Raw genomic sequence first — 27,986 nt, 5'->3', positions numbered from 1 at the left:
ATCCAGCAACCTGACAAATATTTAACTTTCATTTCTTCCCTTTAAATATTCTCTGTTGGCTCATGGTTTTCGATTTTTTATATTGTAGTTATTTCGTGATAGCCAATTGTAGAGCCCAGCAAAACTATTGACTTTTTTGTGTGGATGGTTTTGCTTCTCTTAGAGCACTCGCATTGGCCTCGCTAAAATGAAAGAATTTCCAAATTTTGATGAATCAGGGGTTGAAAAGGCTGGCATTGAATTCGGCAAACACGAAAACTGAAACTTTGAGCTACAGGAAAATTATTTTCATCTTCATATTTGAAGACTCACTGTTCATAATCTATCCGATTATTTTATTACAAAATTACTTATTTCCCTTTTCGCCCGCAATTTCGTTTCTTTCTTCTTCTTCCTTTCTTCCATTTCTCCCTCTCCCGCGTCCCTTTCTCCCATTTTTACGCCTGTGAATCTGAAAAAAAATTTCTTTCTCCCTTTCAAATTTTCCTCTCCATTTTCTCTCTTCCCTCTCTCTTTCTCTCTTCCCTCTGGAGACCGACGCTACCCTCTTTCTCTATTTTTTCCTCTGTAGAAATTTAAGCTCCAAACCATAAATTTTGGTTCTTCACCGGGTCTTGGCTTTGAGGTAACGACGTCTTTGAGGTAAATCTTTGGGATTTGTTTGGTTCCTTAATCTCTTTCTATGGTGTTTCGTTATTCTAGTTTTCAAAGATAAAATTTTCAGAGGTTTTTTTTATGTAGTTTTGTGTTTTTATGTAACATTTGTGTAGAAGATGAAATGAAAACAACCTAGAATGGAGTGTGGTACAGAAAATGAAAAAGGGAAAAAAAGTACCCTCAGAGCAACAAGTGGTATTGGTCTTGCCTTGCTTTCTTTGTAACAGTTTTTTTAGGATTTTTTCCTTTTATTACTTTGTTGATTTAGGTCTGTTATAATGAAAATGTTTGAATGGAAGAAATATCTACGATAGAACTGGTTTTTTTTTTTTTTTTTTTTATTTTGTTAAACATGGGTATAAAATATATTCGGTTAAACATGGGTATAAACATAGGTTTTTTTTTTTTGTTATTTGGCTATCTTAAACTCTTTTATGCCATTATGCTCGGTTGACGATTGAGTGGAGCACATTCGTGAACCAAAGAAGCTGGTTGCAGAGGACTCGGTTGTGTTCTTGAGAGCTGAAAATGATGATCTTTGTATCTTTACATTTTCACATGTTTCACTCTGCCTAACAGAAACCATATACTTAATTTTATTGGCATTAGCTACTTATGAGTTGGTGTACACACACAACAGTCACTATAATACCATGTATTTTTATAATAATTTGTTTATTATGCCAATAAACAAGCTTGCAAGTAAAAGTTTTCTAACTTTATATCCTGCATTTTCTTTAATCTTCCATAGGAAAGTTTAGCAAATTAAAGTTTATTATGCCAATAAAAAAGCTTGCAAGTAAAAGTTTTCTAGCTTTATATCCTGCATTTTCTCTATTGAAGTGTACTGCTATTGAAATGTATTGCAATTTTCAATTACTGGTTTATGAACTGGTTTGTGGAGCTATTACATTATTTTGATACTAAAATGTAAATCTATTGGAGTTGCTGGTTTATGAACTAGTTTGTTGGTGGAAATGTTGGGTGATTGATACCGAATGTTGGTGGATTGTGTAGCAGTGGGTATGTACAATTGTGTGATACTGAATGTTAGTGGCAACATAGAGTGGGTATGTACAATTGTATCTATCCATAATGTGAGTAATCATGTCTTCTACTTGCTTAGGATATCTTGGCTGTGTTTGGAAGTTGAAATTTTTTATCCAAGAATACCTTCCAGTCTAGTTTTACATCTTGTACCTAAAGAAAAATCTGTTACTTGTAAGTAAAATCTGTTTAGTAAGATGTAGGAAAGTAATATTTTTAGTACTGGTTTCACACCATCCATGATTTCATGATATGCACATCACTATTTTGCATAAGGAACTTTAGCATGAGAGTAAAATTAAATACATATTTTTAAGTCCAAAATATTCCTGTATTCCCTTATAAATAAATCTAATCTCCTAGCTCCTTTTATGACGATATGAAATAGTCAGTCGCCTTTTATCTCATGTTTTTGTAGGATTAGGATGCAACAGAGAAAAGCAGTCCACTAAGTCCATATCAAAAGCATCTAAAGTTAGTCAGGCCACCATTAATCCCAACTGAAGATGAATCTGAGAAGAAGAAGAAAGCCTTCTTTGGATCTATTGGAAAGCTTCTTATCAACATAGGGGTGTCAGTAGTGGAGATTCTATTGACATGCTTATTGATGCTAAACATGTAAGCAATTCATAGTTCTAATCACATTCCATCTAAATATCAATTATTTCTTCTGAAAAAAAAATGGAGTGCCTGTTGGGGGCTTTGCAAATGTAAAAATCTCAGATGCGCAAAACTATTGTAAGGCCACTGTTTGAAGTTTGATCAGCACTGCCGTCTGGCCCTCCTTTTGTTATTCAAGGATGAGTTTTTAGCTAATGCTTGAATTTGCTTCTTCTAAGGAAAAGTTTCGTATATTTCCTTGATTTCTTCCTTGACATCATATTTGTGTGTTGGCAGCACCTTGGGTTTAAAAATTTTTAGGGAGATATGCAGCAACAGACTACTAGTTTGGGTTTAAAAATTAGTTTGCAAAATGTGTTTATTGAGTAATTAGGTTGAGGAAAAAAATTAATTGGGAAACAATAATTTAAGTATTAAATTAAATTATTAATACCTATATGGTTATTGTAATTATAAAATATGAAAAAAATAATATTATTAAAAAAATAATATTATATTATTATTTTGATGAATCCAAGCTAATCTAATGTGGAGTTATGGATAGAGAGATTTTAGATTTATGAAAAATATATACTTTTCATCAAATTTTGAAGATAAATTTGATGAAGCCAATGTCAATGCTCTTATGCATGAACTTGGGCAAGGTGCCACCTGAGAGCTGTTGACAATGTTGCTGGATCATCATATTGAACAATTGATTGCTTATGGTTAAATTGAGACCAATGAGAATCTTCTGGTTTTACGTTGGAAGCTGTTTCATCATATTATAAAATTATTTTTATTGTAAAGTAAATCTAACGGATCAGATGAAACCACATCAACTTGTGAAAATTACTTTTATGTAATCTATTTGTGACTCTAGCACTCCTTGAATATATATTATCCATATATTAATTATATAAAATAGAAGATGGAAGTTGTTGATCTTTGGGTTATAAGCATGATCAGTCACATTCAAATGATCAGTAAAATATTATCAGATCTAGATCGATCGATGGCATAAATAAAGATCTAAGCATTTTTCATAAACAAACTATCCTTTTGGCCCTCCCCCTTCATCATGATTGAAAACACATCATCAAATTACATAGACATAAAAACTAGCACCCGTTACTTTGGCCACTGACCTGCAAGCTTTTCAATTTTCATAGTATTATATTTAATTATATGTGTTATGAAATAATCTATTCAATTTATATTTTTTCATATGTATATATGATTTGTCTATCAATGGTAAGTGCATCTATAAAACAGTAGTGTCGATTCAGTATATATAGAATTGGCCGGCCAGTACCTATGGATTTTGCGCATACACATAATTAGAAAGCTACCTCTGTGGTTCCTATACAATATTGAACAACTTTAAAAAGGCAGCTCAGAAACTATAGGCAGATAGGTCTCTATCAATGGGAGCCATATCACATAACCCCAAAAGGATCTCAGTGTGGGATCCATTGTGGGCTCCTTTTTTGTGTCTTTTCCATTATGTTTATTTTGTGTGGAGTGAGTCGTTCTATACAACTACCCGTTTCCCTCATACGGCACACGAAATGTGATCTGGTATTTCCTTATTCATTTATTTTTTTTTTATGTTAAACGTTGCATTTAGCTAAACTTAAAATTATATCCAATATAGTTTCGAATCTATTTTCCCTCCCCACCCCCCGCACGCCCACATTCTTCCTCTGTTCTCCCTCCCGCCAGCAGCGCCTAGCCTGTTCTTCCTCCAACAGCGACCATTTCATCTTCTACACCGTCTGGAACTGCCGACGAGAACGTAGCACGACAGACCCACCGCCAACGTCAGCTTGCATCGACGAGTCTGCAGCTCCACATTCAACATAAAATTTGGTTTTGGTTTTTTTCTTCTTCTTTTTTTCCCTGTTTTATAATGTTTGAGCCATTTTCGTTTTTCTTATGTTTGAGATCAGTTGCTTGTTCCATTCTACGTGGGGCTCTCATTTGATGGTCTACCCGTGTCAACTCTTGCAAAGAAAACAGAGCACCGAAAATCACAGTAGATAAAGTTTGGATTTTTCTTTGCTTTTGCTATTTTTTTTCTACTATTGCCCGAAAATCATAGTATATTTGTTAGGTTTCATTTCTCAATCTGTTTGTGAACTTGGAACTTAGGGTGGGTGTTAGTGTAGGTTAATTTTTTTTTTATATGCCTTGTGTAAGAGTGGGAATTGCACATATGAGTGTCATTGCAGGATGTTTTTATTTTTATTTTTGATGTAACAAAGTTGATGGAGTAAGTATGAGAAAATTGCATTAAAATCCAATTATTTTTTGAGCATTAGTTTTCAAATGTATGTTGTTTGTAATTTAAATGTACGAGTAATCATTTTTTTGTTGTTGCTCCAGCTACATTTATGAACAACAAAAAAATGAGATTCAAAACTATGATTCCTTTATACTTGCTTTTTTTTTTTAATGGGAAATTTACATGATGATTGTCTATTGATTCACTAAAGTAGAATCTATCAAGATTCATAAAAGTATTCAACCACCATGTTTAAACTAAAGTATTTAAATTCTAGATTTAAGTTGAAGATTTATTTTTAACCACTATGCTTTTTAGTGTACTCAATTGTGGAATGATTTATGTTTTTTTGTTTAGTAACTTTATCCTAAAAACTTAGTTGAAATAGAGGGATGGATAAAGAGAAAGATGAAACAGCACCTACGCCATCTACGCCTTCTACATCGATTTTACCAACTCAGGTATGAAACATATTGATCATTTGGAAATGTTGTCGTGTCCGATATTATCATTTAGTTAAATGTTTTTTTTTTTTTTTATACATAGTTAAATGTATTTTTTATTTGTGTATTATAGGGATATTATGGTTCAGGAAACCCGTACTACCTATCATTTATGTTGCCTCAAAATACATATCCAAATCCATATACATGCACTTGGGGAAGTCAGGTAGCTTATTTTTAAATGTTTTTAAGTTTTTTTTTTTCCTTATATGCATTTCGGATGTTCTAACACCATGCCTAACACCAGCTTTCATCGATGCCATCTTTTGGACCAATGATGCCCTACCCTCCGTCGAGTAATCCAGAGGAGTCCACACGAGTTCAACATACCTATAAGGTATACTCTTTTTAATCGTTTTTAGGTTTTTAGGTTTATTGATTTATTTATTTTTTAATATATGTATTGAATTTATTTGAACACCGTGCATCATTACAGCATCCATCGATGCCACCATCGAGTAATCCAGAGGAGTCTACAAGATCTGAAAAGACTCCCCAACTAGCAAGTGAATCATCAATTGTGCAATTATCATTGGGTGCTGAAAGTGAAAAGAATTTTGAAGGTACATCACACACGACTGATAAGAGTTGTCACCTGACAAACGGTATTAGACTCTTAACCCAATTAGTAAACATACAGTGTTATAATATAACTAGTTATATGATTTACATTTTCATTTTCAAAAACTTCGTCCGACGTAAATAAAGTGGCAAAGGCCGAGGAAACTAATGAAATATCTGATGATGATGAATGAGTTGAGGATCCAAAACCTGGTATGGAGTTCGCCACTGATAAAGAGCTTCTTGCATATTATAAGCGATATGCCAAGCAACAAGGTTTTGGTGTTATCACACAGAGGACGAAAAGAAATGCGTCTGGGAAATCGAAGTATGTGACAATTGGGTATGCACGTGGAGGCAAGTACCATCTGAGTCACAGTAATATTTCGAAGCCGCGACCAACAATTAAAACAAATTGTAAGGCGAAGTTAAACGCTCACTTGGATAAAAAGGGTGTATGGGTTTTGACCACTACTGAGAATACTCACAATCATGGTACTGTCAGCCCACAGAAGTCTAGATTTTTTAGAAGTCACAAGTGTTTAGATGAATATAGTAAAAGAATGCTCGATCTAAATGACAGGGCAGGTATTCGAATGAACAAAAATTTTGGAGCACTTGTTGTTGATGCGGGCGGGTTCGAGAATCTTGAATTTCAAGAGAAAGATTGTCGAAATTATATTGACAAAGCCAGACACTTGAGGCTGGGTAAAGGAGGTGGCGAAACACTTAGTAATTACTTTAAGAGGATGAGGAAGATGAATGATGGATTTATTTCTGTGATTGATGTGGATGATGAGTTGCGACTCAGAAATGTGTTCTGGGCTGATGCACGTAGTCGAGCCGCTTACGAGTGTTTCGGAGATGTGATCACCTTCGATACGACGTATCTAACAAATAGATACGATATGCCTTTTACTCCTTTTGTTGGGGTAAACCATCACGGGCAGTCCATACTGTTAGGGGCTGGATTGATTTCAAGTGAGGTTACAAGTACTTTTGTGTGGTTGTTCTGAGCATGGTTGGAATGCATGAATGGTCAGGCTCCAAAAGCAATCATAACAGACCAAGATCGGTCAATGAAGAGTGCCATTGCGATGGTATTCCCAGAAACTCACCATAGATATTGTCTATGGCATATCATGCGGAAACTACCTGAGAAATTGAGATCCCACTCCCAATTCAATGTAGGGTTGAAGACTGACATTCAGACTGCCCTATATGATTCGCATACCTGTCAAGAATTTGATGCCAAATGGGGGAAACTTATTCAGAAATATGACCTTGGTGATAACACGTGGCTGGAAGGGTTGTATACTGAGAGATCATTTTGGGTTCCAATTTACTTGAAGGATGTATTTTGGGCTGACATGAGCACTACACAACGGTCTGAAAGCATGAATGCATTTTTCGACAGATATGTGCATTCTGGTACAACGTTGAAGGAATTTGTGGATCAATTTGACAATGCTCTAAGGAAGAAGGTGGAAGTAAAGACGACAGCTGATTTCAATTCGTGCAACCAAACCATCCCATGTGTGACTCCATTCCACTTTGAGAAGCAGTTCCAAGCGGTGTATATAAATGCAAAGTTTAAAGAAATCCAAGGGAGGTGTGGGGGATGATTTGTTGTAATTGCATACCTGTTAGCAAACATGGTTGTATTTCCACCTTTGATGTGTTGGATGAAATTTCCATGGGTGACCATGTCAAGACCGTCCATTACATAGTTTACTATAACGATGAGGAATGTGATATGAAATGCACGTGCGCACTGTTTGAGATGAGAGGCATTATTTGTAAGCGTGTATTTAAAGTTTGTCAAATGAAGAAGATTCATGTGTTGCTAGAGAGGTACATCTTGGATCGGTGGAGGAAAGACTTAAAGAGAAGATACACACTTGTCAAAAGTAGCTACGATGATTTGCGAGATAATGCGGATGCTCGAAGGTATGAACTTGTGGTTAAAAGATGTATGAAATTAGTGATGCGTGTATCTCCAAGTGGCAACCATGTCAATGCATTTATGCGGATTTTGGATGAGTTTGAGCATAATTTTAAAGGATTACCACTTGAGTCTGGTTCTACTAAGGTCAATGAGAGCGACGTCGTGGATAAGGATAAGAAAATATTAAGCCCTAACGTTGTTCGAGGGAAAGGGAGACCTCCAACGAAGAGAAAGGTTCCACCTGTAGAGAAGGCTGCAATCAAGAGAAAGAAGAAACAGGTACCCGATTTTTGTTTCTATTAATTATATATTTTGGACTAGTGTTTTTTTTCCTTTCTAATAGATGTGTATTTTCTGGCATTTTGAAAATAGGCTTGCATGAAAATATTTGATGATGAACAAGTTGGAGTTGGTGAGGTCCTGACCCCCCAAGTTGGTGCTAACGTTGAAGATGTTGTTGTTGGAACCCAATATAGTACTGTCACACAACAAGCACTATCGGGCAATGATGAGAATTTGTGAAACATTGTTTATGGGTTTCGGGAAGTATTTTTTGTGGGTGTTCAATATGTATGACAATCATTATTACCCCAGTTGATGGGTTATTAGAAAGATTTTGTGAAAATCTGGAGCCTTTTTGTTGGCAGTTATGGTTGTAAAGAATGTACAGATAGTCGAATGCAGTACTTGTATAAAAATCATTATTATATAAATCATAGAACTCTTGAAGTATGTAGTGCACATTCTACTTGAATTGTGGTTGTATGTGACAATTGTTGGTGAAATATTTTTATGCATTTCATAATTAGAAATGCACCACGTTAGCTGTATGTGACAATTGTTGGTGCTTTGTTTTGTTGCTCATTATTGTGTATGGGTCTTTCTCGTATATGCCACCTTTTGGTACATAAAATAACTAGTTATTTTGTTTAAAGAAAAAAAAAATAAGGTTGGTAGATGTACAGTTGCTGCATGTATATACAATCCCTCCTTGCAGCATTAATTTGTACATGATTCTTCTTAATTAATTTTGTATAGGATTCTTCTTAATTAATTTTGTACAGGATTCTTCTTAATTAATTTGTTGTATATTCTTGCCTGCAGTGATATTAATTTGTTGATGCATTTTGCACTAGCAAGAGAGAGAGAGAGAGAGAGAGAGAGAGTGAGAGTGAGTGAAAAGGCTCCTGTGTCAAAACATGTCCATAACATTCTAAAACATTGACAAAAGCCTACTCATTACATCACATGTTCATTACATTTACTAAACACGACTAATTACATCACATGTTCATTACAATCAGTTGTCCAAAACTAAAACAGCTTACATGAGTTGAAGCACTGCCCGACATACATAAATGTTTTTGGGATACATAGCGATTACAGTAAAAATCGCAATAAATAACAACCATGATGTCAACCACACTTTTAAGGTATTGTTATACTTCTTCTCCATCACTTTATATTTGGCAGTTTCGATCGTTACATGTTCATGAAATAATCTCTCATTCCTTCATTGAGCTAACTCTAATGTCATCTTGCAGCATGAATTTTGTTGACTTTCATGATCAATCCATTCAAAATATTCACATTGTTTATTGATCTTATAGTTTGGGCAATTATAAAATCTTCTGCTAAAACTATTACCCTTCTCAGATATTCGAAGTTTGGATGGAATGCCACAGTAGCAAAGTGGCCTGTCCAAACTTGGTTTGTCTTTTCCTCTTGAAGTCCACGAACTTGAACCGGTATTGGTACTTGAACTTGTCATTTGCTGAAAAATAGATAAACATTGTCATTGGAAAATAGATAAACATAGGTTGCTGTGTCATTGATAAATAGATACCTTGGGTGCAATATAGATAGGAATTCAAGAATCCAAACTGTATTTACCACGTAGTCTATTTACCAAACTACAGCTCACGCATGCATGCAACTTGTGGTTATTTCACTTTATTTATGTCTGAAGTATCCTGAGTATATTATCATTTAATGGTCTACCATTATTGGAATTTGTAGTACTGAAGGCAAATACAATAATAACAGCCTATGTCATTGCCTTTGGTACTACAAATTCCAAACTTGAAAATTTTTAGCTTGTGCCACATACCAGATGCACACATGTTTATGTCATTGCCTTAATTTGGAGTCATTTAAAGCTTCTAATATTATCTACCAAATCATCCAAAAATAAACCAATTAGCTTACAATTGCAACAAACGGATGAGGTATGAGGTATGTAAATATATATATATATATATATACACACACACATATATATTAATGTATACATACATATATATATATATACCCATAAATCGGCTATTAGATATTTAGAATGAAGGAATGCGCAGTAGGTGGGGTACTATTGTGGGTAAAATTTCTGGCTAGTGGTTGTGATATATATATCCATGCTTTATCGAGAAGAATGAAGGAAAAATATAAATCGTGAAAAAGAAATAATTATATGTGTATACAACTTGCATGTGCATGATACACTTACTGAAAAAGATGGACTTGTCATACATTACAGTACTCATCCTTGGAACCATTCAAGAGGAATTTCATCACACAGACACTTCATGCAATTGTAGGATGAGAGTTAAGATGGCCGTGATGGATCATACATAGAGTACTACATGAAGGAAAAGCAAGATCGTTCAATCAAAGAGGCACGGGAGAAGGTTGTGAATATGATTTCAAATGCATGGAAATGCCTACACAAAGAGTGCCTCTCTCCAAATCCATTTCTGGCAACATAATAGAACTAAGGCATCTCTTAATATTGCAAGAATGGTTTCGTTGCTGTATAATTATGATGAAAATCATGGCCTTCCAAGCCTGGAGGAGCTTGGAGGCTAGTGCTCATTAGAGCCATTAATATAACCATCACTAATTTGCTGATAAGTGTATACATTTCCCCTCACTGTACCTCCTTCCACCGTAATTTATATATAGCTCTCTCAAATATATAAAAAAAAATCTCATAAAACCCCCACATAATCAAAGTTCTATAATTGTTTATCCATCCATAAAATTTTCTACATGGGGTCCAAGTCAAGCCTGATAGAGAATGTTCCCAAGGCCCAAACAAGTGTAACAGAGTTGATGAAGTAAAAATTGCATTAAAAGCCAATTATTTCAGTTGTTTTTACAAATTATTCCAGTTGTTTTTACAATTTATCAGCTTCATATCCCTTCCCATCTACTCACTGTTTTTACAAATTACTTCAGCTGAAAGAGCTTCAATATTCCAAGCCAATATTTTCTTTGAGTCGTTTTAACAAACACTTGCTATTCATTTCTCCTAGTGGCATTATCAATCCATATCCCTCCATATTTTCATAGCCCAGATTACATTACAATCACCATAACAATGAGATACAAACATAGAAATAAATTAACACGACATTTGAAACAATTGCCCAACAGTGGCAGGGAGCTTATCTTGGGGTCGAGATATGTGATTTCTTTGGGGGTCAACCTGAATCCGTCGTCGCGGCTTTGGGAGTCAAGATCCTCTGTTCTCCCTTCGTGGTAGGGGTAGTCAAGGGAGGAAGAAATTGATTCGAAGAAGTTTTCAGGGAGGGAGAGGCAAGAGCGGGAGTGTCGCGGAGGGGAAGAGTTTCGGGGATTTCAAGAGAGGGAAATGAGTTTCGAACGTAGCGAGAGAGGGAAATGAGTTTCGGGGAGCTCTGTCGGGTTGCCTTGAGAGAGGAAGAAGTTGAGTTTCAAGGAGGGAGAGGCGAGAGAAGTCGTCGGGGGGGGTTTACAGAAAAAATAGAAATGATTTCGATTTCGCATTGGACCATTGGACCGGATGATGTTTTGAACCGGTTTGCCAGGTGGAAGTTCGTGTGGAGTATGAGAAGCTGGACCGGACTATAAGTAGAATATTTCTTTTTATAAATTTCTCAGCAATACATTTAAGACTATCCATTTACAATATCGTCACAGATTTTACTCTTGAATTACCCACACTACCCATACCCGATCCCAACCCCCACGCTCAATTGATACGTAATAATAAAAAAGAACCGATGGTACACGCCATTTTCTTTGACTAGATTAATGTTTGTTTGTAGGTGAATTGATATGCCCTGCATACCATGCGCTTTGTAGCATAGGCCCGGTTCTTGATCAGGCCATTGTCTGGATTCTTGTCATTTCAACAGAGACCCTTCTTGAAAACCCAAGGGACACGCATGCATAGATGCCAAGTGGCACCTTCTTGTTGTGGCCAAGTATTCATCTCTCGTTTATGCCAATCTCAAGATTCTCTTCCCTTATTATTGCTCATATGCTTATTTTCAAGATCCCTCGTGATTCCACACCTTAGAAAATTAATAGGCACTTGAGCCATCTTGTGCCTCATCCCCTTACACTCAATCATGCCTTACTTCATCTCACATTATATCAGACTAAATCGAATTGATGCAAATAATATTTTGAGAAATGTTGCTGCTCCTATGGAGGCTTCTGACAATTTTTTTTATGTACTGATTAAGAAATTTTTTTTTAATGATGTTATGATTTTTTTTAATATTTAAAAGTATGAAAAAAATGCAAGAAAAAAAAAGGATAAAATGCACTGTCGGGAGCCCCATCTGTGACTGTAGAGCCATTTTTGACTAATTGGGTCTATTCAAGCTGACTCAAACTCCGTTATATTCATCCCAAATACTCATATTACATGTTATATTTGTGTGTCTTGTCAAAACATCCCTAGAAAAAATGACGAAAAATAAAGAAAGATGAGCTAAAAATAGAACGTGTATTTATATGAGATATAGAAATTTGGATGAATTAACTCTGAAAACAAAGAAAAATGGGCTAAAGACAAAGTACATATAATGAGATGGGCCGAAAACGAAGTACATATCTTTATATACGATACGAAAGATGGGTTGAAGTAAGTCTTAACCCTAAAGTCTAAACTAATTTGAACTAAAATCTAAAGACATGTTTCCTTAGATTTGGTTTGTTAAAGGGGGGGTTCCTAGTAAGGACATTTTAGGAATGGAAAATTGAAATATCCCATTTTATTCTTTTATTTGAGAGTAATGCTACGTACAGTCGTGACGTGCACATGTATCATGCAGTCGCTTTGAAAAAAAATAGGGTTCATTATTAAATTTTTTTTTATATGAGTCATATATTTATTCACTTTTTTCAAAGAAATTGTGCAACACTTGGGCACTCACGACTGCAACTATCATTTCTCTTTATTTGGAGACAAAAGATGGATGCAAAGTATTAAAGTGATACCCTATATAAGGGTAAGTGATGCATGAGATCACACATTGTTTGAAAAACAAAAGGTTTCACTTTTGATAATGTTCTAATGATACTTCAATTGTATTATTTATTAGTCTTTTTAGATTATAGACCATATAATTTAGACTTTCTATTAAAACGTTGCAATTAATGTAATTTTGCATTAATTAGTATGAAAAAGCATTGGTATTTTGGCACTTTATAAATTGTAAAGGGTCATGTAGTAAAATCGGCTTGTAGGTACCAGAAGTCCTCCAATTATATCTCAACCTATCACATTGCCATCAGAATCTTAGGCAACCTTAAATTAGAAGTACCTGACATGGTTGCTAGAAATGGACATGCAACTAAATATAGATCTTGTTTAGGCATTTGGCTCTTATTCAGTAAATTAATGTTGTTCAGCCCAAACCACAATATTAGTTGGCCTTCTGCCCTTTTTCCATTTCTTTCTCAGAGTTTGCATAAACAGAAGACACCGTTTCTCACTAGTAGTCCTTTTCTTTTCCATCAATTTTCAAAATCCATAGTCTCATATTACGTTATTTTCTTTAATAAATAAAAAACTTTATATCAAATTATAAGAAATAACGACACTTGCACATCAAGGGAAAAAATCATCATATTCTTATGATAAATGCTTGTTAAAATATTTTTTTATTGAGTTTGTTACCTAATCTATATTAATAAGTCACTTAATTTAATTTAGTATTTTAAATAAATTTTTTTTATTAATTGATTTAAAAAATATATATATATGCCAGACCGACCGGATCGGACCGATAACTACCGGTCCGGTCCGGTCCCTATGGGGTGTTCGGTCCGGTCCGGTCCGGTCCCTATGGGGTGTTCGGTCCGGTCCGGTCCGGTCCAGTGATGGACCGAATATTTTCGATCCATCACTGGACCGGACCGGACCAGACCGGACTGACCGGTTTACACCCCTAGTTGGAGCAAAAGATTGGCACTCCTGCTCAACAAAAGTGGCTGTCCAAGTTGCTTGGTTATGACTTTTCTGTCAAGTACAAGAAGGGTGTGGATAATAAGGTTGCTGATGCATTATCCAGGCAATGTGCAACTGAAGAAGACTCAATGTTACTCACCATAACTGTTCCCAACCCATTTTGGTTAGAAGACATCAAGAAAGCTTATACGACTGACCAAATGGTACAACAACTTTCTCAAATACAGCAGACTTCCTCATCCAATGTGAGTTATTCTTGGAAATGAGTGGTTTTATTCAGAAAGGGAAGGATTTACATCCCTGATTGTGCTGAGTTAAAACTGAAAATCTTACACTTCATTCATGCAAGTCCTAATGCTGGTCACTCAGGATTTCACAAGTCATTACATCGAGCTAGAAGTGATTTTTATTGTCCAGGCATGAAATCTGATATAAGAAGATTTATTAAGGAATGTGAGATCTGTCAAAGAAATAAAAGTGAAACTATCCTTCCAGCTGGGTTGCTACAACCCTTATCAATTCCTCAACAAATTTGGACAGACATTTCCATGGATTTTATAGAGGGGTTGCCTTCCTCTAAAGGTTACTCAGTGATCATGGTGGTTGTAGATCGATTATCTAAGTATGCTCATTTCTTGGCCTTGAAGCATCCCTTTACTGCAGCTAAAGTAGCTTCTGTTTTCATGAATAATATTTTTAGACTTCATGGAATGCCTAAAAGCATTGTCTCGGATAGAGGTTCTACATTTACAAGTTCTTTTTGGAGAGAATTTTTCAAACTCCAAACTGTGAACCTCTCATATTCTTCAGCTTACCATCCTCAGAGTGATGGCCAGACCGAGGCTGTCAATAAATGTTTAGAACATTTCCTGAGGTGTTTTTCAGGGGACAAACCAAGACAATGGGTTGAGTGGTTGCCCTTGGCTGAATGGTGGTATACTACCACCTTCCATGCCTCAACCAAACTCACCCCATATGAGGCTGTTTATGGAGTGCCACCAACCAAGCTACAAGACTATATTCCAGGCCTATCATCTAATGAAGTTGTGGAAGAGATTTTCAGAACCCGGGAACAGATCTTAGACAACCTGAGAAGCAATTTAGTACTGGCTCAAGACAGAATGAAGACTCAATTTGATAAAAGGCATACTAAGAGATCCTTTGCTGTAGGGGATTGGGTATTTCTACGCCTTCAACCATATAGACAAAAATCCTTAGCAATCAGAAAGAATATGAAGCTATCTCCAAAATTTTATGGGCCTTTTCAAGTTTTAGACAAGATTGGTTAGGTTGCTTACAGATTGCAATTACCACCACAATCTCACCTACATCCCGTATTCCATGTCTCTTGTTTAAAGAAAAAAGTTGGACAGCAGGTATCCCCCCTCTCAACCTTACCTCCAGTTGATAGTTTTGGAGAATTGGTACCTGAGCCTCAAGCTATTCTACAAAGACGAACTAAGAAGCAGCACAATCAACCATTAGTTGAAGTTTTGGTGCAGTGGCAAGGAACTACTCTCGACCAGGCCACGTGGGAACCATACTGGCAGCTCAAACAGCATTATCTTCACCTTGTGGGCAAGGTGCTTTAAAGGGGAGGGGTGTGTAAGGGGCTGCAATATGCAGTGTTGGGAGAAACATAACCATGAAGATAGCAAGTCTAATATAGATGTTAGTTAATTCTATTAGCAAGTCTAATGCAAGTGTCGTTTGTATGTAAATAAAAGTGGTAAGCACGATATGGTCATTTAGTTGATAAGTGAATAAGTGAAACGTGCGTTTTGATATAATTGTAAACGATGTCGTTCTGCACATGCAGTAACTATAAAAACATATTCAATGAAGGAGGAAACTCAGATATTATTCATGCAAACTTATCTCTCTCGATCTCAATCTTCTTCAATCCTCTCTAATTCTCTCAGTCTCTCTCTCTCTTTACATCTTCTTGTTATCTTCTTACTTCTTCCCTTCCAGTAGTATAGTTGATATATTGGGTCCATTACATACGATCTTTTCGGCAATGTAATTCTGGAAAGTCCGGTATGGTAAGATTCCTTTAGGAATGATTTGGTTGTGGATAGGGGCCATCCAGCGCAAGTATCTACTTTAAACTTATCTCCATGAATCCTGGTTTTATTAGAATTCAGTCGGTTATGATTTTGGATCAAATACAATTCCTAGGCTCTATCCCTAGCACCTTAAGATGCATTTCCTTAAGTTTTATCCTTTAGTCGCCTTACGTCACGTGAATCCCTTGTGAATACGTCTTTGGTGGTCTGCCATCATTTTTTCGCTCGCTATACACTCGAAATTTCTTATTAGTTGATTGTAGCTCTTTCCCTGCCTACCATGTGTATTTAGGAGTAATGATACACACAACATGTTTTTTATAATAATATTATAAAATGAGAGTATTTTTATAAAATGATTTTACAAAAACATCCCTTATTTAAAATATAGTTGTGTAAAATGTTGTATGTATTTATTTTTTGTGCATTTGACCTAACAATTAAAATTCTGTGAGTCAATCGAGAATTTAAATTTGCAAATTTGTAATACAAATTCTCGCATTCCTAATAGCTGGTTTGGATAGTAAGTTGTAATGAGATGAGTTGAGATGATTTGTGAATAATAGTGAAATTGTTTGAGTTAAACTATTTTATAAGATTTTGAGAAGAGAGAGAGAATTTGAATAAAAATATTATAAAGTTAAAATATTGTTAGACTGTAATTTTTTAATATTTTTTTGTTTTGAGATTTGAAAAAGTTGAATTATTTTTTGTGTTTTGTTTGAAAGTTTGGATACAGATAATGATTAGATGAAAAAGTTAAAGATTTGAAATTAAAAAGTGTTCGTATTTGATTGATATTTAGATGTTGAGATGAAATGAGATGCAATGAGATAAATGAAAACATCTTTCTATCCAAACCAGTAATATAAAAAACCCGTTAGAAGAGAGATTCAGGCATTGGATCATCCGAATTGAATTTAGGGGTGGTTTGGATAATGAAACACTCTCAACTTATCTAATAATTATAATTTTTTCAAACTTCCAAATAAAATATAATAAACAATTCAACTTTTTCAAATCCTAAAATAAAAATTATATTTAAAAATTTTTTTTATTCAACTTTTAACTCTCATCTTATCCCTTTTCAACTCAACTTACTATTCAAAATAATATTAAAAAATAATCGCAATAAAAGGAGCAGTTGGTAGTTGCCGGATGCCATCCCTTTCAAATTTTTAAAAAAGAGTAATACTACATACAGTCGTAGAGTGCGCAAACACCGTATAATCGTCTTGAAAAATAGTGAGATTCATTATTAAAAAATTAATTTTTTTACTCAATTCTCGTATTTACTTACTTTTGAGAGAGATATCTGAAAAATACTATCCACTACTACAACAGTAAAAAAAAAAAAATATCCCACCAACATACAAAAAGATCCATTTAGAAGAGAGATTTTTTTTTTTTTTTTTATAAAACTGAACTTCATACATTAATCAACCCACTTAAGTAAAATACTTAGTCCATCCCAAAATTGAGTAAACATCAAAAGCATTTACAATAAATCAGAGTCTAGCAACACTCTAGAAGATATAAAATTTGGATAAGAGTGTCATCATTGATTAACATCCACAATCCATTTGGCATGTTGAGCAAGAAGGTGTGTAATTTCATTTCCTTGTCTTCCTACATGAAGGACTTCAACTATCTAAAAGCAGTGCAACAAATTTTGAATCTTCATAATCAAAGGTCTTTGAGAAGTAAAATTTCCCTTCCAATTGTAACCTTGAGTACCCCAAGTGAATGATCATCTGTAAACTTCTTAATGCTGCTCATGCTTCAATATCATACACAGAAAAATCCCCAACCTCCTTCCTACTTAAGGCAAACAACGCAATCCTTTTATCATCCAGAATAATTGCCCCCACACCAGTTGCTCCACTCTCTTTACAAAGAGCCCCATCAAAATTCAACTTAACATAACATACGGGAGGAGGTATCCATACCAAAATCCTTCCTTGCGATATCCCTTCTTTAGAGTGCTTAATACTATTACAGCTTTCTACATAATCAATACAATTATCAACACACACTTCAAGTGAATCAGATTTTTGCTCAAACAAATTTTAGTTTCTAAATTTCCACACACCCCAAGCAATAATAATGAATAATGAAACCAACAACACATTAGCTCCCATCAAAACCCAAACTAGCCCATCAAAGCAATTTGGATTATCAAAAAGGGTAACACTTTTCTGCCTCAACTTTCTCATATTTGATTTACTTTGAACATAGGCATAAGACATGAAATTGGTCTTTAAATTGCACATGAAAATTACCATACCACCCATATAATAAAACACCTCTCTTCAATAAGTTCACCTTTGTTGGGAGGCTTTTGATCTAGCCATCTATGCAAAGTTTTGTACTTTTAGAGGTAAAGCTAAATGCTACAATTTTTTCCAGTCGATTGGACCCATGTTTGAACTTGTATTTTCCCTCAATTCAATACTGTATTTTAATCTCAAACCAAAATGGTACCCATATTTTACAATATATTGCCCACTCTTATGTTCACCCCAAACCAACTTATCCACTATCCAAAAATTCAAAAGAATTTTTAAAATTGTTGCTGATATAATAGAGGGAATTTTTTTTTTTTTTTTTCTTTTTCTGAATCAAGCCACAATTCCATTGTCTTGTTTGTGCATTAAACCACATACTTACAGTAGCTTCAAGAGATAACAACTCAGAATTTTGCATCACAATTGGATCTACACCTTCTGGAATCCATTTGTCAGACCACACATTTATACTCTCACCACTCCCTATCCTCCAACAACACCCTTTCTTTAAGATATCTTTTGCTGAACATAAACTTCTCAAAACATACGAGAAATTTGTAGGAATATTAAATTGTAGAAAGGAAGTATGTGGATAGTACTTTGCTTTCATCACCTTTGCCATAACCGAATCTAGATTAGACATGAGTCTCCACCCTTGTTTTGCAAAAATAGCAATATTGAATTGTTCCAAATCCCTAAAGCCCATTCCTCCACGCAAATGTGAAGCATTTTACACCAACTGACCCAATGCATTTTGCATTCATATCCTTTTTAACCCCACAAAAAATGAGCAGACAAATGTTCTAAATTTGTACATAACACTTTTGGCAATTTGAAATAGCTCATCATGAATGTAGGGATAGCTTGTGCTAGAACTTTAATCGGTATTTCTCTCTCCGCTTGCGATAACAACTTCTCTTTCCACTATTTTAGCTTGTTCCAAATACAATACTTCAACTATTTTTCTGTTTTAGAACGCCCCGCAAAGGATGGCAAATTCAAGTAGCGATTATGTGCTTGTTTAAAGGCAACACTCCATATATCTTTAATAGCTTCAACTTCTCTTGGGTCCACATTTCTACTTAACAACAATTTTATTTTTTCTAAGTTTAATTGCTGACCCAAAGCTTGTTTATAAACCTGTAACAGTCTCTTTATAGCCTCATTTTCAAATACACTAGCTTTGAAAAACAATAAATGACTAATTACTGGTGCAATATTGCATACTTTTATTCCCGAAATAACTCTTCTATTTACTGCATCTTGGAGAAGGGCGAAGAAGCTTTCAGCACACAAGTCAAACAAATAAAGGGCCATCTTGTTGTATCTCTCGTGATAGTACAAAAGAGAAGGAAGACACACCATTTATTAAAATCTAATAAGAAACTGAGAATATACATGACAAAATCAATGCCACCCACTGTGGATCAAATCATAATTTTAATAAAATATTTTCAAAAAAACTCCACTCCACCCTATCAGAAGCCTTACTCATGTCCAATTTTAATGACATGACACCACATTTTCTTATCCATCTTTGTTTAATAGTATGAACAGCCTCATATGCAAGAATAATATTGTCAATAATAATTCTTCCAGGTACAAAAGATAATTGGCTATGTGATATAATGTTGGGTCTAATTAATTTCAGCCTATTTGCAAACATTTTGGCAGCAATAATATAGACTACATTACATAAATTGATAGGCCGAACTTCTTGAACTTTTTCAGGCTTGTTTTTCTTAGGAATAAGAACAATGAATGTTTCATTCAATTCTGTAAGAATCATATCTTATAAGTATCTATTATCAAAAGGAGGGAGAGAGAGAAGCTAGTGGCTGAGCTGTTAAGAAGTGAAAGTATAAGAAGCAGTCAAAACCCTTATTCATCACCTATGTTATGGGTGCAAAAGGTTGATGGGAGTTGAAGGATGTGTGTGGATTACCAGGCACTCAATAAATACATCATTAAAGATAAATATCTCATTCCCAATATTGATGAAATGTTTGATAAGTTAGGTGGGGCTGAAATATTCTTTAAGTTGGATTTAAGGTCAGGATATCATTAGATAAGAATGAATCCTAATGACATTCCTAAGACTGTCTTTAGGACCAGGGCCGGCTCGATAGATTTTGAGGCCTAAGGCAATAAGTTAAAATGTGGCCTTTTTCTTATATCAAATTAACTAAGTTATATCTAAATATACTTTTATTTAAAAATTCTTCTTCTTGCTTTTTGAGATGCAAAATTACTAATTAAATTTTAATATTCAAGTTCTTCTAATATCTCATTCTCAATTGATAATATGACTAGTCCATTTAATCTTTCCTGAGACATTGTTGATCTTAGATAAGATTTTATCAATTTTAGTTTTGAAATTTTTTTTTCTGCAGAAGCAACAGTAATATGTATTGTCAATAAAATTCTATAAGTGATACATGGATTTAAAAAAGAATCAAGTCTTTTTATATAATTTAATATATCAATAGAAATGCTTTCTACTACTAGTAAAATTTCTTTTAAAACTTTTAGTTTAGAAAATAAATCTAAACCATCAATATCATATTTCAAAAAGCTTTCAAGACTAAGATAATTTTTTTGCAAACTACCATCATTAAGTGATTTCAATTTCTTGATATTAAATAGAAAACCAAAAATATTTTCATATATTTGAAATTGTTCAAACCTATTTTGAATTGAAGAAATTGCTTGATCTACTATAAATAAGAAATAATTAATTCTAAAAGATTCTTCAACAGATTGTGTTGTCTCTTCATTGACATTTTCATGGAACTGTTTTTTTCTATGAATTATTCATTTTGCTCTAAATACAGGTTCTATTTCCATACTACTTGCAATCTCTTTCGATTAAATCATAGTAGATTTAAATCCATTTTCTCTATAATCTTGAAAAAAAAAGAAATAAGACATTTTAACTGATCAATGACAACATCTATATGCATATCTTTGGATTGCAGACTTTTACTTATAGTATTGACCGCAAATAATATATCATACCATATGGTCATGCCTAATATGAATTCAAAGTTCTCAATTTCATATGCTACTAAACAATTAGCTTCACTTTTTGTTTTAGAATATTCAGTTATTTTTGCTAGTTGCAATAAAGTTTCTCTTATTTGTGGAGTTTGGAATTTTATTGCTTTGAGACTTTCAATTCGATTTTTCCAACGTGTTTGTGAGAGTGGCTTAAGAGTTAGAATTGACACATTATCTTGTAAAAATTTTCATCGCTTTGTTGATGAAGAAAACAAAGAATAAATACGTTGGACTATTCCAAAAAATGATATAGCTTTAGGACAAGAATTAGCATTGTCACATATAACAAGATTAAGATTATGACAACCACATGATGTGTAAAATGCTTTGGAGTTTATATCAACCAATCTTCTTTGCACCCCTTGCTCTTTTCCTTTCATATTAGATCCATTATCATAACCTTGTCCTCAAACATATTAATATCAAGTTCAAGACTTTTTACTGCATCTAATAATTCATTGAGAATACATTTTTCCACTTGTATCATCTACTTTAATAAATTCTAAAAAATGTTCATCTATTTTTATTGGGCTTGTTGAAATATTAATACATCTTCGTATGAGAGACATTTGTTCTTGAGGACTTGCATATGGTTTATAATCAAGTATAATCGAAAAATATTTGACTTCCTTTATTTTTTTAATAATATGATTTTTAATTTCAGTTGCTAGCAAGTGTATTAATTCATTTTGTATATTATGCCCAAGATAATGTTTATGAATTTCACCATCTTGAATACGTCGAATGTGTTCTTGCATTACTGGATCAAACTTAGAAATAATTTCAATTAGACTTAAAAATTTCCATTATTTTCTTGGTAGATCTTTTCATTTTTGTCCTCAAAATGGTAAATTATTTTTACCAAGGATTTTTACTACACCAACAATTTTCAATAACACTTTTTTTCAATGATATTTTTCTTTGTTAATTTGTTCTTGGACTTTTTTGTCAATTGTTTTATTTCTTAACAATCTCATTTCTAAATCAAGCCAAGCAATAATGTTAGTAATATGTTCATTGGTTGTTTCATGACTTCTAAGCTTAGCACTAAGATTTTTCTGGTCATTGATTCCTTCATTAGCTAGTTGGCTTATACTAAGATTTGAATTAAACAACTTTTGAAATACTATTCATTTTCTATCATGTTTCTCCCCATTTGATAAGTTTCGTATATAATATGTAATGGAAAAATGTCTAGAGTTCTCATCCTTTATAAAATTTATATCACTATATCTAATTGGACCATTTTCTGCTTATAAATCTCTTAATTTTGTATTAACATATTTCCATTGAGCTGGGTTATAAATATTTGAAGGAATAGAATCAAATATGTCCTCCGTATTTTTATTTTTGTTTGTACTTTTCCCAAATTCTCCAGCAATAATTGTAGCAATAGATGCTTGAGCACTATCCTCAGATCCCTTTTGTTGGGTTTGTTGTGTTGTTTCATTATCTCCATATCCCTTTTGTTGTATTTCTTGATTTATTTTGTTATCTTGTGATCCTATTTGGTGTGTTTCTTAATCATTTACCAATGTTTCATCTAAGTTTTCTATTATGTTTTGTTTATTGGTAGTAACAAATTTATTTAAAGATCATTTTTGGGATTCAATCAATTTTTCTATTTTTTTTTAAGTTTCTCATATCCAAATGTATATTTTCTATTAGACATATTTTCTAGTAGAAAAGAAAAATATCTACTATATAAAATTTTACTATGGTTAGAAAAAATAAATATTAATATAAAACAATAGAACCTAATTTAGCAAACGAGATACACTTTTATATAACGAATGACCTTCACTTTTACATAAAATTGTTAATCTACACAATAAAATAAAATATCTTAATGTTAATATCTAAAATCAAGAAATAAAGTATAGACTAGAAGACTTAAAAGAGAAAGAATAAAAGTTTGAAAAATAGTTCAACAGGTGCCATGGCCCATGGGCAATGCGAATTGTGAAAGCATCGATTAAGTCTTGAAGAAGGAAAAAAAAATTAACCAAGGGACATAGATATTCTGGAAAAGTATGCCAAGCAGTAATGTTCACGTAGCTCTTTTATTGCCACAAACCTTCACAGTTCACCGTATATATATAAAACAAAAACTTCACTTTATATACAAACGGCAGCTCAAGCCTTGTATTAATCAACGATTCAGCTTTACTTACCTTCCAAAACATAGGCTACACAGTAGAGCTGCTCAATGTTTGACGGTGCGATTGGAGACAATAGAGAGACTGCCAGTGCATACGAGTAAGATAAATGCAAGAGAGATATTAGAGAATGGAGAGTGGAGTACAAAAGCCATGAAATAAGATTTGTTGATTTCAGGTATAAGCGCAGAGTTTTTGAAATGTTCCGTTGATTTTTTTTGGATTTTGTAGAGGTAGATTGGAACCATTAAATTACAGTCATTATTGTGAGTTTTGGCTTTCCTAAGGGAAGTTGCAGAGTTTGTAATTAAATAAAACTTCATGTTTTCTTTTTATAATTGTTAGCATTTTTTTTACCGTCAACTTGTTTATTTTAGACATGAATTTTTAATTTCTTTGTTTAGTATAGATAATTTAATTTTTTTTTAAAATTGTTTTTACTTAATTATTTTCTTAGTATTTTTTGAGATCTTCTTCCACTGTGAGGCCTTAGGCAACTGCCTAACTCACCTTATGGGAGAGCCGCTCCTATTTAGAACTCATGAAGGTCATTATGAATTCTTGGTAATGCATTTTGGGCTTACTAATGCATCATCAACATTTCAAGGAGTGATGAATGAAGTGTTTAGGTCATATCTAAGGAAGTTTGTTCTAGTATTCTTTGATGATATCTTAATATACAGTAAGTCTATGAAAGAGCATGTACAACATTTCACAAGGGTGCTAGAAGTGTTACAAACAAAACAGTTATTTGTAAAGAGGTCAAAATGTGTTTTTGGCAGCAGAGAGATGAAGTACTTGGGGCATCTCATTTCAAAAGAAGGAGTAAGGGCAGATCCACAAAAACTAATTGCTATGCAAAACTGGCGAAGTCCTAAAAACCTGCCAAGTCCTAAAAACCTTAAGTCATTGAGGGATTTTTTAGGACTCACATGGTACTACAGAAAATGTGTGCAAAGTTATGGAGCAATAGCAACCCCACTCACATTTCTTTTGAAGAAGAATTATTTTCTTTGGAATGAGAAGGCACAAGAGGCATTCGAGAGACTCAAAGAGGCTATGGTAAGTCCCCTTGTTCTAAGGTTACCTAACTTTGCTAAAATGTTTGTTGTGTAATGTGATGCTTTAGGAGAGGCTTTGGGAGCAGTACTAATGCAAGAAGGGTAGCCTCTAGCCTATTTTAGTCAGGCTTTAAAATGGAGAAGTCTAAGTCTCTCTACTTATGAAAATGAGTTATTGGCTTTGGTGATGATAGTGAGGAAATGGAGGCACTACCTATTAAGATAATCCTTCAAAGTACGCACTACTCAAATATTTGCTAGAGCAAAGGGTGAGGACACCATTACAATAGAAGTGAGTTTTTAAATTATTGGGTTATGATTTCATAGTAGAGTATAGAAGTGAAAAAGGCAACGTTGTGGCTAATGCTCTCTCATGGGTCTAATATCAATAACCATTATACTCAAACACTTATCCAACCCAAACCACAAACACAGATATCCTGGAACCATCCACCATCCAAACAACACCCATAAACCCTCTCTCAAGAGTCCTATATCAAGAACCATTATGCTCAAACACTTATCCAACCCAAATTACAAACACATATCCCAGAACCATCCACCATCCAAACAACACCCATAAACTCAACCACCATAAGACCATCCTCCAAAACACAAACCACAAACAAAACACCCAAAAATCATCCCATATAAACCCAAGTAATCAGCATAGTGCAGGCATAGTGGGTGGCGGACTTGAAGAAAGCTTACCAGTAGGACCCCATGTTGTAGCAGCTTCTAAGCAGCCACTACCATATGGAGCCCTAGACCAATCTCTATACCAAGTCCGAAATGAACTCCTCTTTTACAAAGGAATGATATATCTTGGATCCTTGGTGGCTTTCCAGCAGCAGATCCTGCAACAATATCACATCAGTCCATTAGGGGACCACATTGGAGTACATAAGACACAAGTCAAAATAAAAAAAAAAAAAGAGTTTTACTGGCCTGACTTAAGAAGTGATGTGAGGGCATTTGTCAAGGAATGTGACGTGTGCCAGAGGAGCAATGTTGAAATCCTTCACCCAGCGAGGTTGCTCCAACCATTGTCCATACCTGTCAAGAAATTGGAAGGATATCAGTATGGATTTCATTGAAGGATTGCCTCCCTCAGGAGGCAAAACTGTAATTCTGGTAGTGGTGGATAGATTGAGTAAGTATGCACATTTCGTGCCTCTTACTCATCCATATACAGCACTGACAGTGGCTAGGGTTTTCATGGAAAACATTTTCGAGCTGCATGGGATGCCTCAAACTATTGTAAGTGATCGAGACCCAGTATTTACAAGCAATTTCTGGAAGGAGCTATTCACGATTTGTAGAATTGAACTTTTACCAAGTACAACATACCACCCACAAATAGATGGCCAGATATAGGCCATGAACAAGACACTCGAATATTATCTCAGATGTTTCTCCAGTGATAGGTCAAAGGATTGGGTAAAGTGGTTACCTTTGGATGAGTTTTCATACAATTTTCATACAATACCTCAGTACACTCGTCGATGAAGGTGACACCCTATGAAGCTGTGTATGGCCAACCTCCTCCACGGATGTTGCCATATGAGCACGGATCCACCAAGGTGCAAGCTTTAGAGGGAGAGTTAAGAACCCGTAAGTTCATTGCAGCTCTAATAAAAGAAAATCTACAAGAAGCCCAACACAAAAAAGAAATATATTGCAGATTTGAAAAGAAGAGACAAGGAGTTTAAGGAAGGGGATTATGTTTACCTAAGATTATGCCCCTACAGGCAGATGACGGTGATTGTGCAACAGAATCTTGGAATAGCACCAAGGTATTACGAGCCGCTTAGGGTGGTGCGCAGAGTTGGGAAGGTGGCATATGAGTTAGATCTTCCTCGAGAGGCATGGATTTATCCCATATTTTGCATCTCTTGCCTTAAGAAGAAGCTGTGAGAAGGGGTTCAGTCATGTACAACCTTACCGATTGTGAGAGGGGGCTTTTGCACCCGAACCAAAAAGAATCATGCAAAGGAAGCTTAAAAGAATAGGAAACACAACATGAGTGGAGGTTTTGGTGCAGTGGACTGGCATGGGGAAGACGATGCCACATGGGAAGACTTAGCCTCTCTAAGACGACGGTACCCTAACCTTGAGGGCAAGGTTTTCTAAGGAATTGGATCTCTGTTAGGTGCTTAGGGTTTTGACCCTTGAAATACGAAGGGTGTCTAAATGAGATTAAACGTAGTCGCTTCTGTTCTTGTTTTTTAATTTCGTTGTTGCTTTTGAATGGGTCTCCATAGTGGGCCAAAGCCATGTAGTCGTGGGTCAGTCAGTTAGTCGTGGGTCTGTAGTTAGTGGGTTAGTTATTATTTGGAGTCAGTTTTAGTGGGCTTGTTACCACGTTGTACGTGGGTCTTTTTTTCCAGTATTTCCTAATGTATTTAAATATCAGTTGATGAATGAAATGAACACGATTCGAGGTATTTCAGTAGAGAACGGACTCAGAATATATTTTACAAGTTTTCTCAATCAATTTCTGCAACCATAACATATTTTTCGACATTTTCTTTCGTTTTCTATAATATAAACATTGCAATAGTCTTTTATGTGTGTTCCTTCAGGTTGAAAAGAATTTGAGGAAAGTAGTTACTAAAACACATAGATGGCGATGAAAAGCATTCATCCAACTGTTATTCAGGGGTTTTCTTTTATTGTGATTATATTTTCATCGTTTTATTTGGTTTCTGAAAAGGTTTTTAATTCTTTTTTCCATGGAATTCATCCAAGACTTCTATTTCAATTTCTAGATCATCAAGAGATGGAAGAACTCAGTGCAATCCGACACCATCTCGGACGTCCTTCGCATTTAGAAATCGTGATGACAAATCCAAAATCAAACCCATGGCTGAAAAGGTGTAATTATCTTCCTTTCTCTATCTCTCATTTTTTAATTGACTTGAAAATCCCAAATAGACTATTTGGTTGCGGAGAAAATTTTATGGAAGAAAACCAAAGTTGTTCTTTCCTTGGTTTGCTTAATTTAAAGGAAAATCAAAGAGAGAAAACTCGAATTAGTTTGTTTAATTTTATGGCATATACTTAAACCCTGATTGTCGAACTAATTTTCGTTGTTCTTTCAAGTTCTTAGGGAATTAAAGCATCTTTGTTGGAACTGCTTGAGCTAAAGGCCGAGCATGTTGAAGATTTCCAAAGAAACATTTCTCTGATTCTTTAAAACATCTAACATACTCATTAATAACGTCGAAAAAAGTAAATAAATCATGACTCTGTCTGAAATCGAAAGCAACACTTCTAGGCTAATGTCGTGGAATGGTAGTCAACAATAGGCCTTTTTTTTCTTAATATTCTATTTCTCGAATGTCTCTGCTCAATTAGTTAATTGTTTCATTTAAAGTTCTCGTCCTTTAACAAAAAATGGCAAGATGGTTAGTCGCAAATTGATTAGAACTTCTTGCATATGATGATAAACATACCAGTTCTGTAAAGAACAATATGATTATTTGGCAAAAGGAGGTCAAAA

The 27,986-nt window shown here is 34.5% G+C and overlaps 2 protein-coding genes and 2 long non-coding RNA genes across 5 annotated transcripts; 2 read left to right on the top strand and 2 right to left on the bottom strand.

The window, feature by feature from the left end:
- The first annotated feature begins 4,983 nt into the window (after positions 1-4,983).
- Positions 4,984-7,280, top strand: LOC108991626 (protein FAR1-RELATED SEQUENCE 5-like). The gene is made up of 6 exons (XM_018965957.1): positions 4,984-5,052; positions 5,168-5,260; positions 5,342-5,431; positions 5,531-5,657; positions 5,851-6,587; positions 6,699-7,280. The coding sequence occupies exons 1-6, from the start codon at positions 4,984-4,986 to the stop codon at positions 7,278-7,280; spliced, it is 1,698 nt and encodes a 565-aa protein (XP_018821502.1).
- Positions 7,281-7,351: 71 nt separating this feature from the next.
- On the top strand, positions 7,352-8,125 carry LOC108991625 (protein FAR-RED ELONGATED HYPOCOTYL 3-like). Its single transcript, XM_018965956.1, has 2 exons — positions 7,352-7,882; positions 7,976-8,125. Exons 1-2 carry the CDS (start codon positions 7,352-7,354, stop codon positions 8,123-8,125), a joined length of 681 nt encoding a protein of 226 aa, XP_018821501.1.
- Positions 8,126-9,280: 1,155 nt separating this feature from the next.
- On the bottom strand, positions 9,281-15,500 carry LOC108991671. Its single transcript, XR_001996191.2, has 3 exons — positions 15,489-15,500; positions 12,528-12,535; positions 9,281-9,377 (listed from the first exon to the last, which is right to left on the bottom strand). It is a non-coding gene; the product is annotated as an uncharacterized LOC108991671 (long non-coding RNA).
- A 7,793-nt stretch (positions 15,501-23,293) lies between these two features.
- Positions 23,294-26,632, bottom strand: LOC108991652. Of its 2 annotated transcripts, XR_004798448.1 has the most exons (5): positions 26,213-26,632; positions 25,971-26,071; positions 25,435-25,537; positions 25,193-25,338; positions 23,294-23,504 (listed from the first exon to the last, which is right to left on the bottom strand). It is a non-coding gene; the product is annotated as an uncharacterized LOC108991652 (long non-coding RNA). The 2 variants fall into 2 exon arrangements; XR_001996178.1 differs by lacking the exon at positions 23,294-23,504 and having other exon boundaries at positions 23,837-25,338.
- Between the last annotated feature and the right edge of the window lie 1,354 nt (positions 26,633-27,986).

Source organism: Juglans regia, chromosome 15, assembly GCF_001411555.2.
Source record: "Juglans regia cultivar Chandler chromosome 15, Walnut 2.0, whole genome shotgun sequence".
NCBI lineage: Eukaryota > Viridiplantae > Streptophyta > Magnoliopsida > Fagales > Juglandaceae > Juglans > Juglans regia.
This window is presented reverse-complemented; position numbering and strand designations above follow the sequence as displayed.

Coding starts and splice junctions, on each gene's coding strand:
- LOC108991625 (XM_018965956.1), top strand. CDS start 7,352: ATGGGTGACCATGTCAAGACCGTCCATTACATAGTTTACTATAACGAT. Junction 7,883..7,975: donor TCAAGAGAAAGAAGAAACAG/GTACCCGATTTT, acceptor TTTTGAAAATAG/GCTTGCATGAAAATATTTGA.
- LOC108991626 (XM_018965957.1), top strand. CDS start 4,984: ATGGATAAAGAGAAAGATGAAACAGCACCTACGCCATCTACGCCTTCT. Junction 5,053..5,167: donor CATCGATTTTACCAACTCAG/GTATGAAACATA, acceptor TGTGTATTATAG/GGATATTATGGTTCAGGAAA. Junction 5,261..5,341: donor CATGCACTTGGGGAAGTCAG/GTAGCTTATTTT, acceptor GCCTAACACCAG/CTTTCATCGATGCCATCTTT.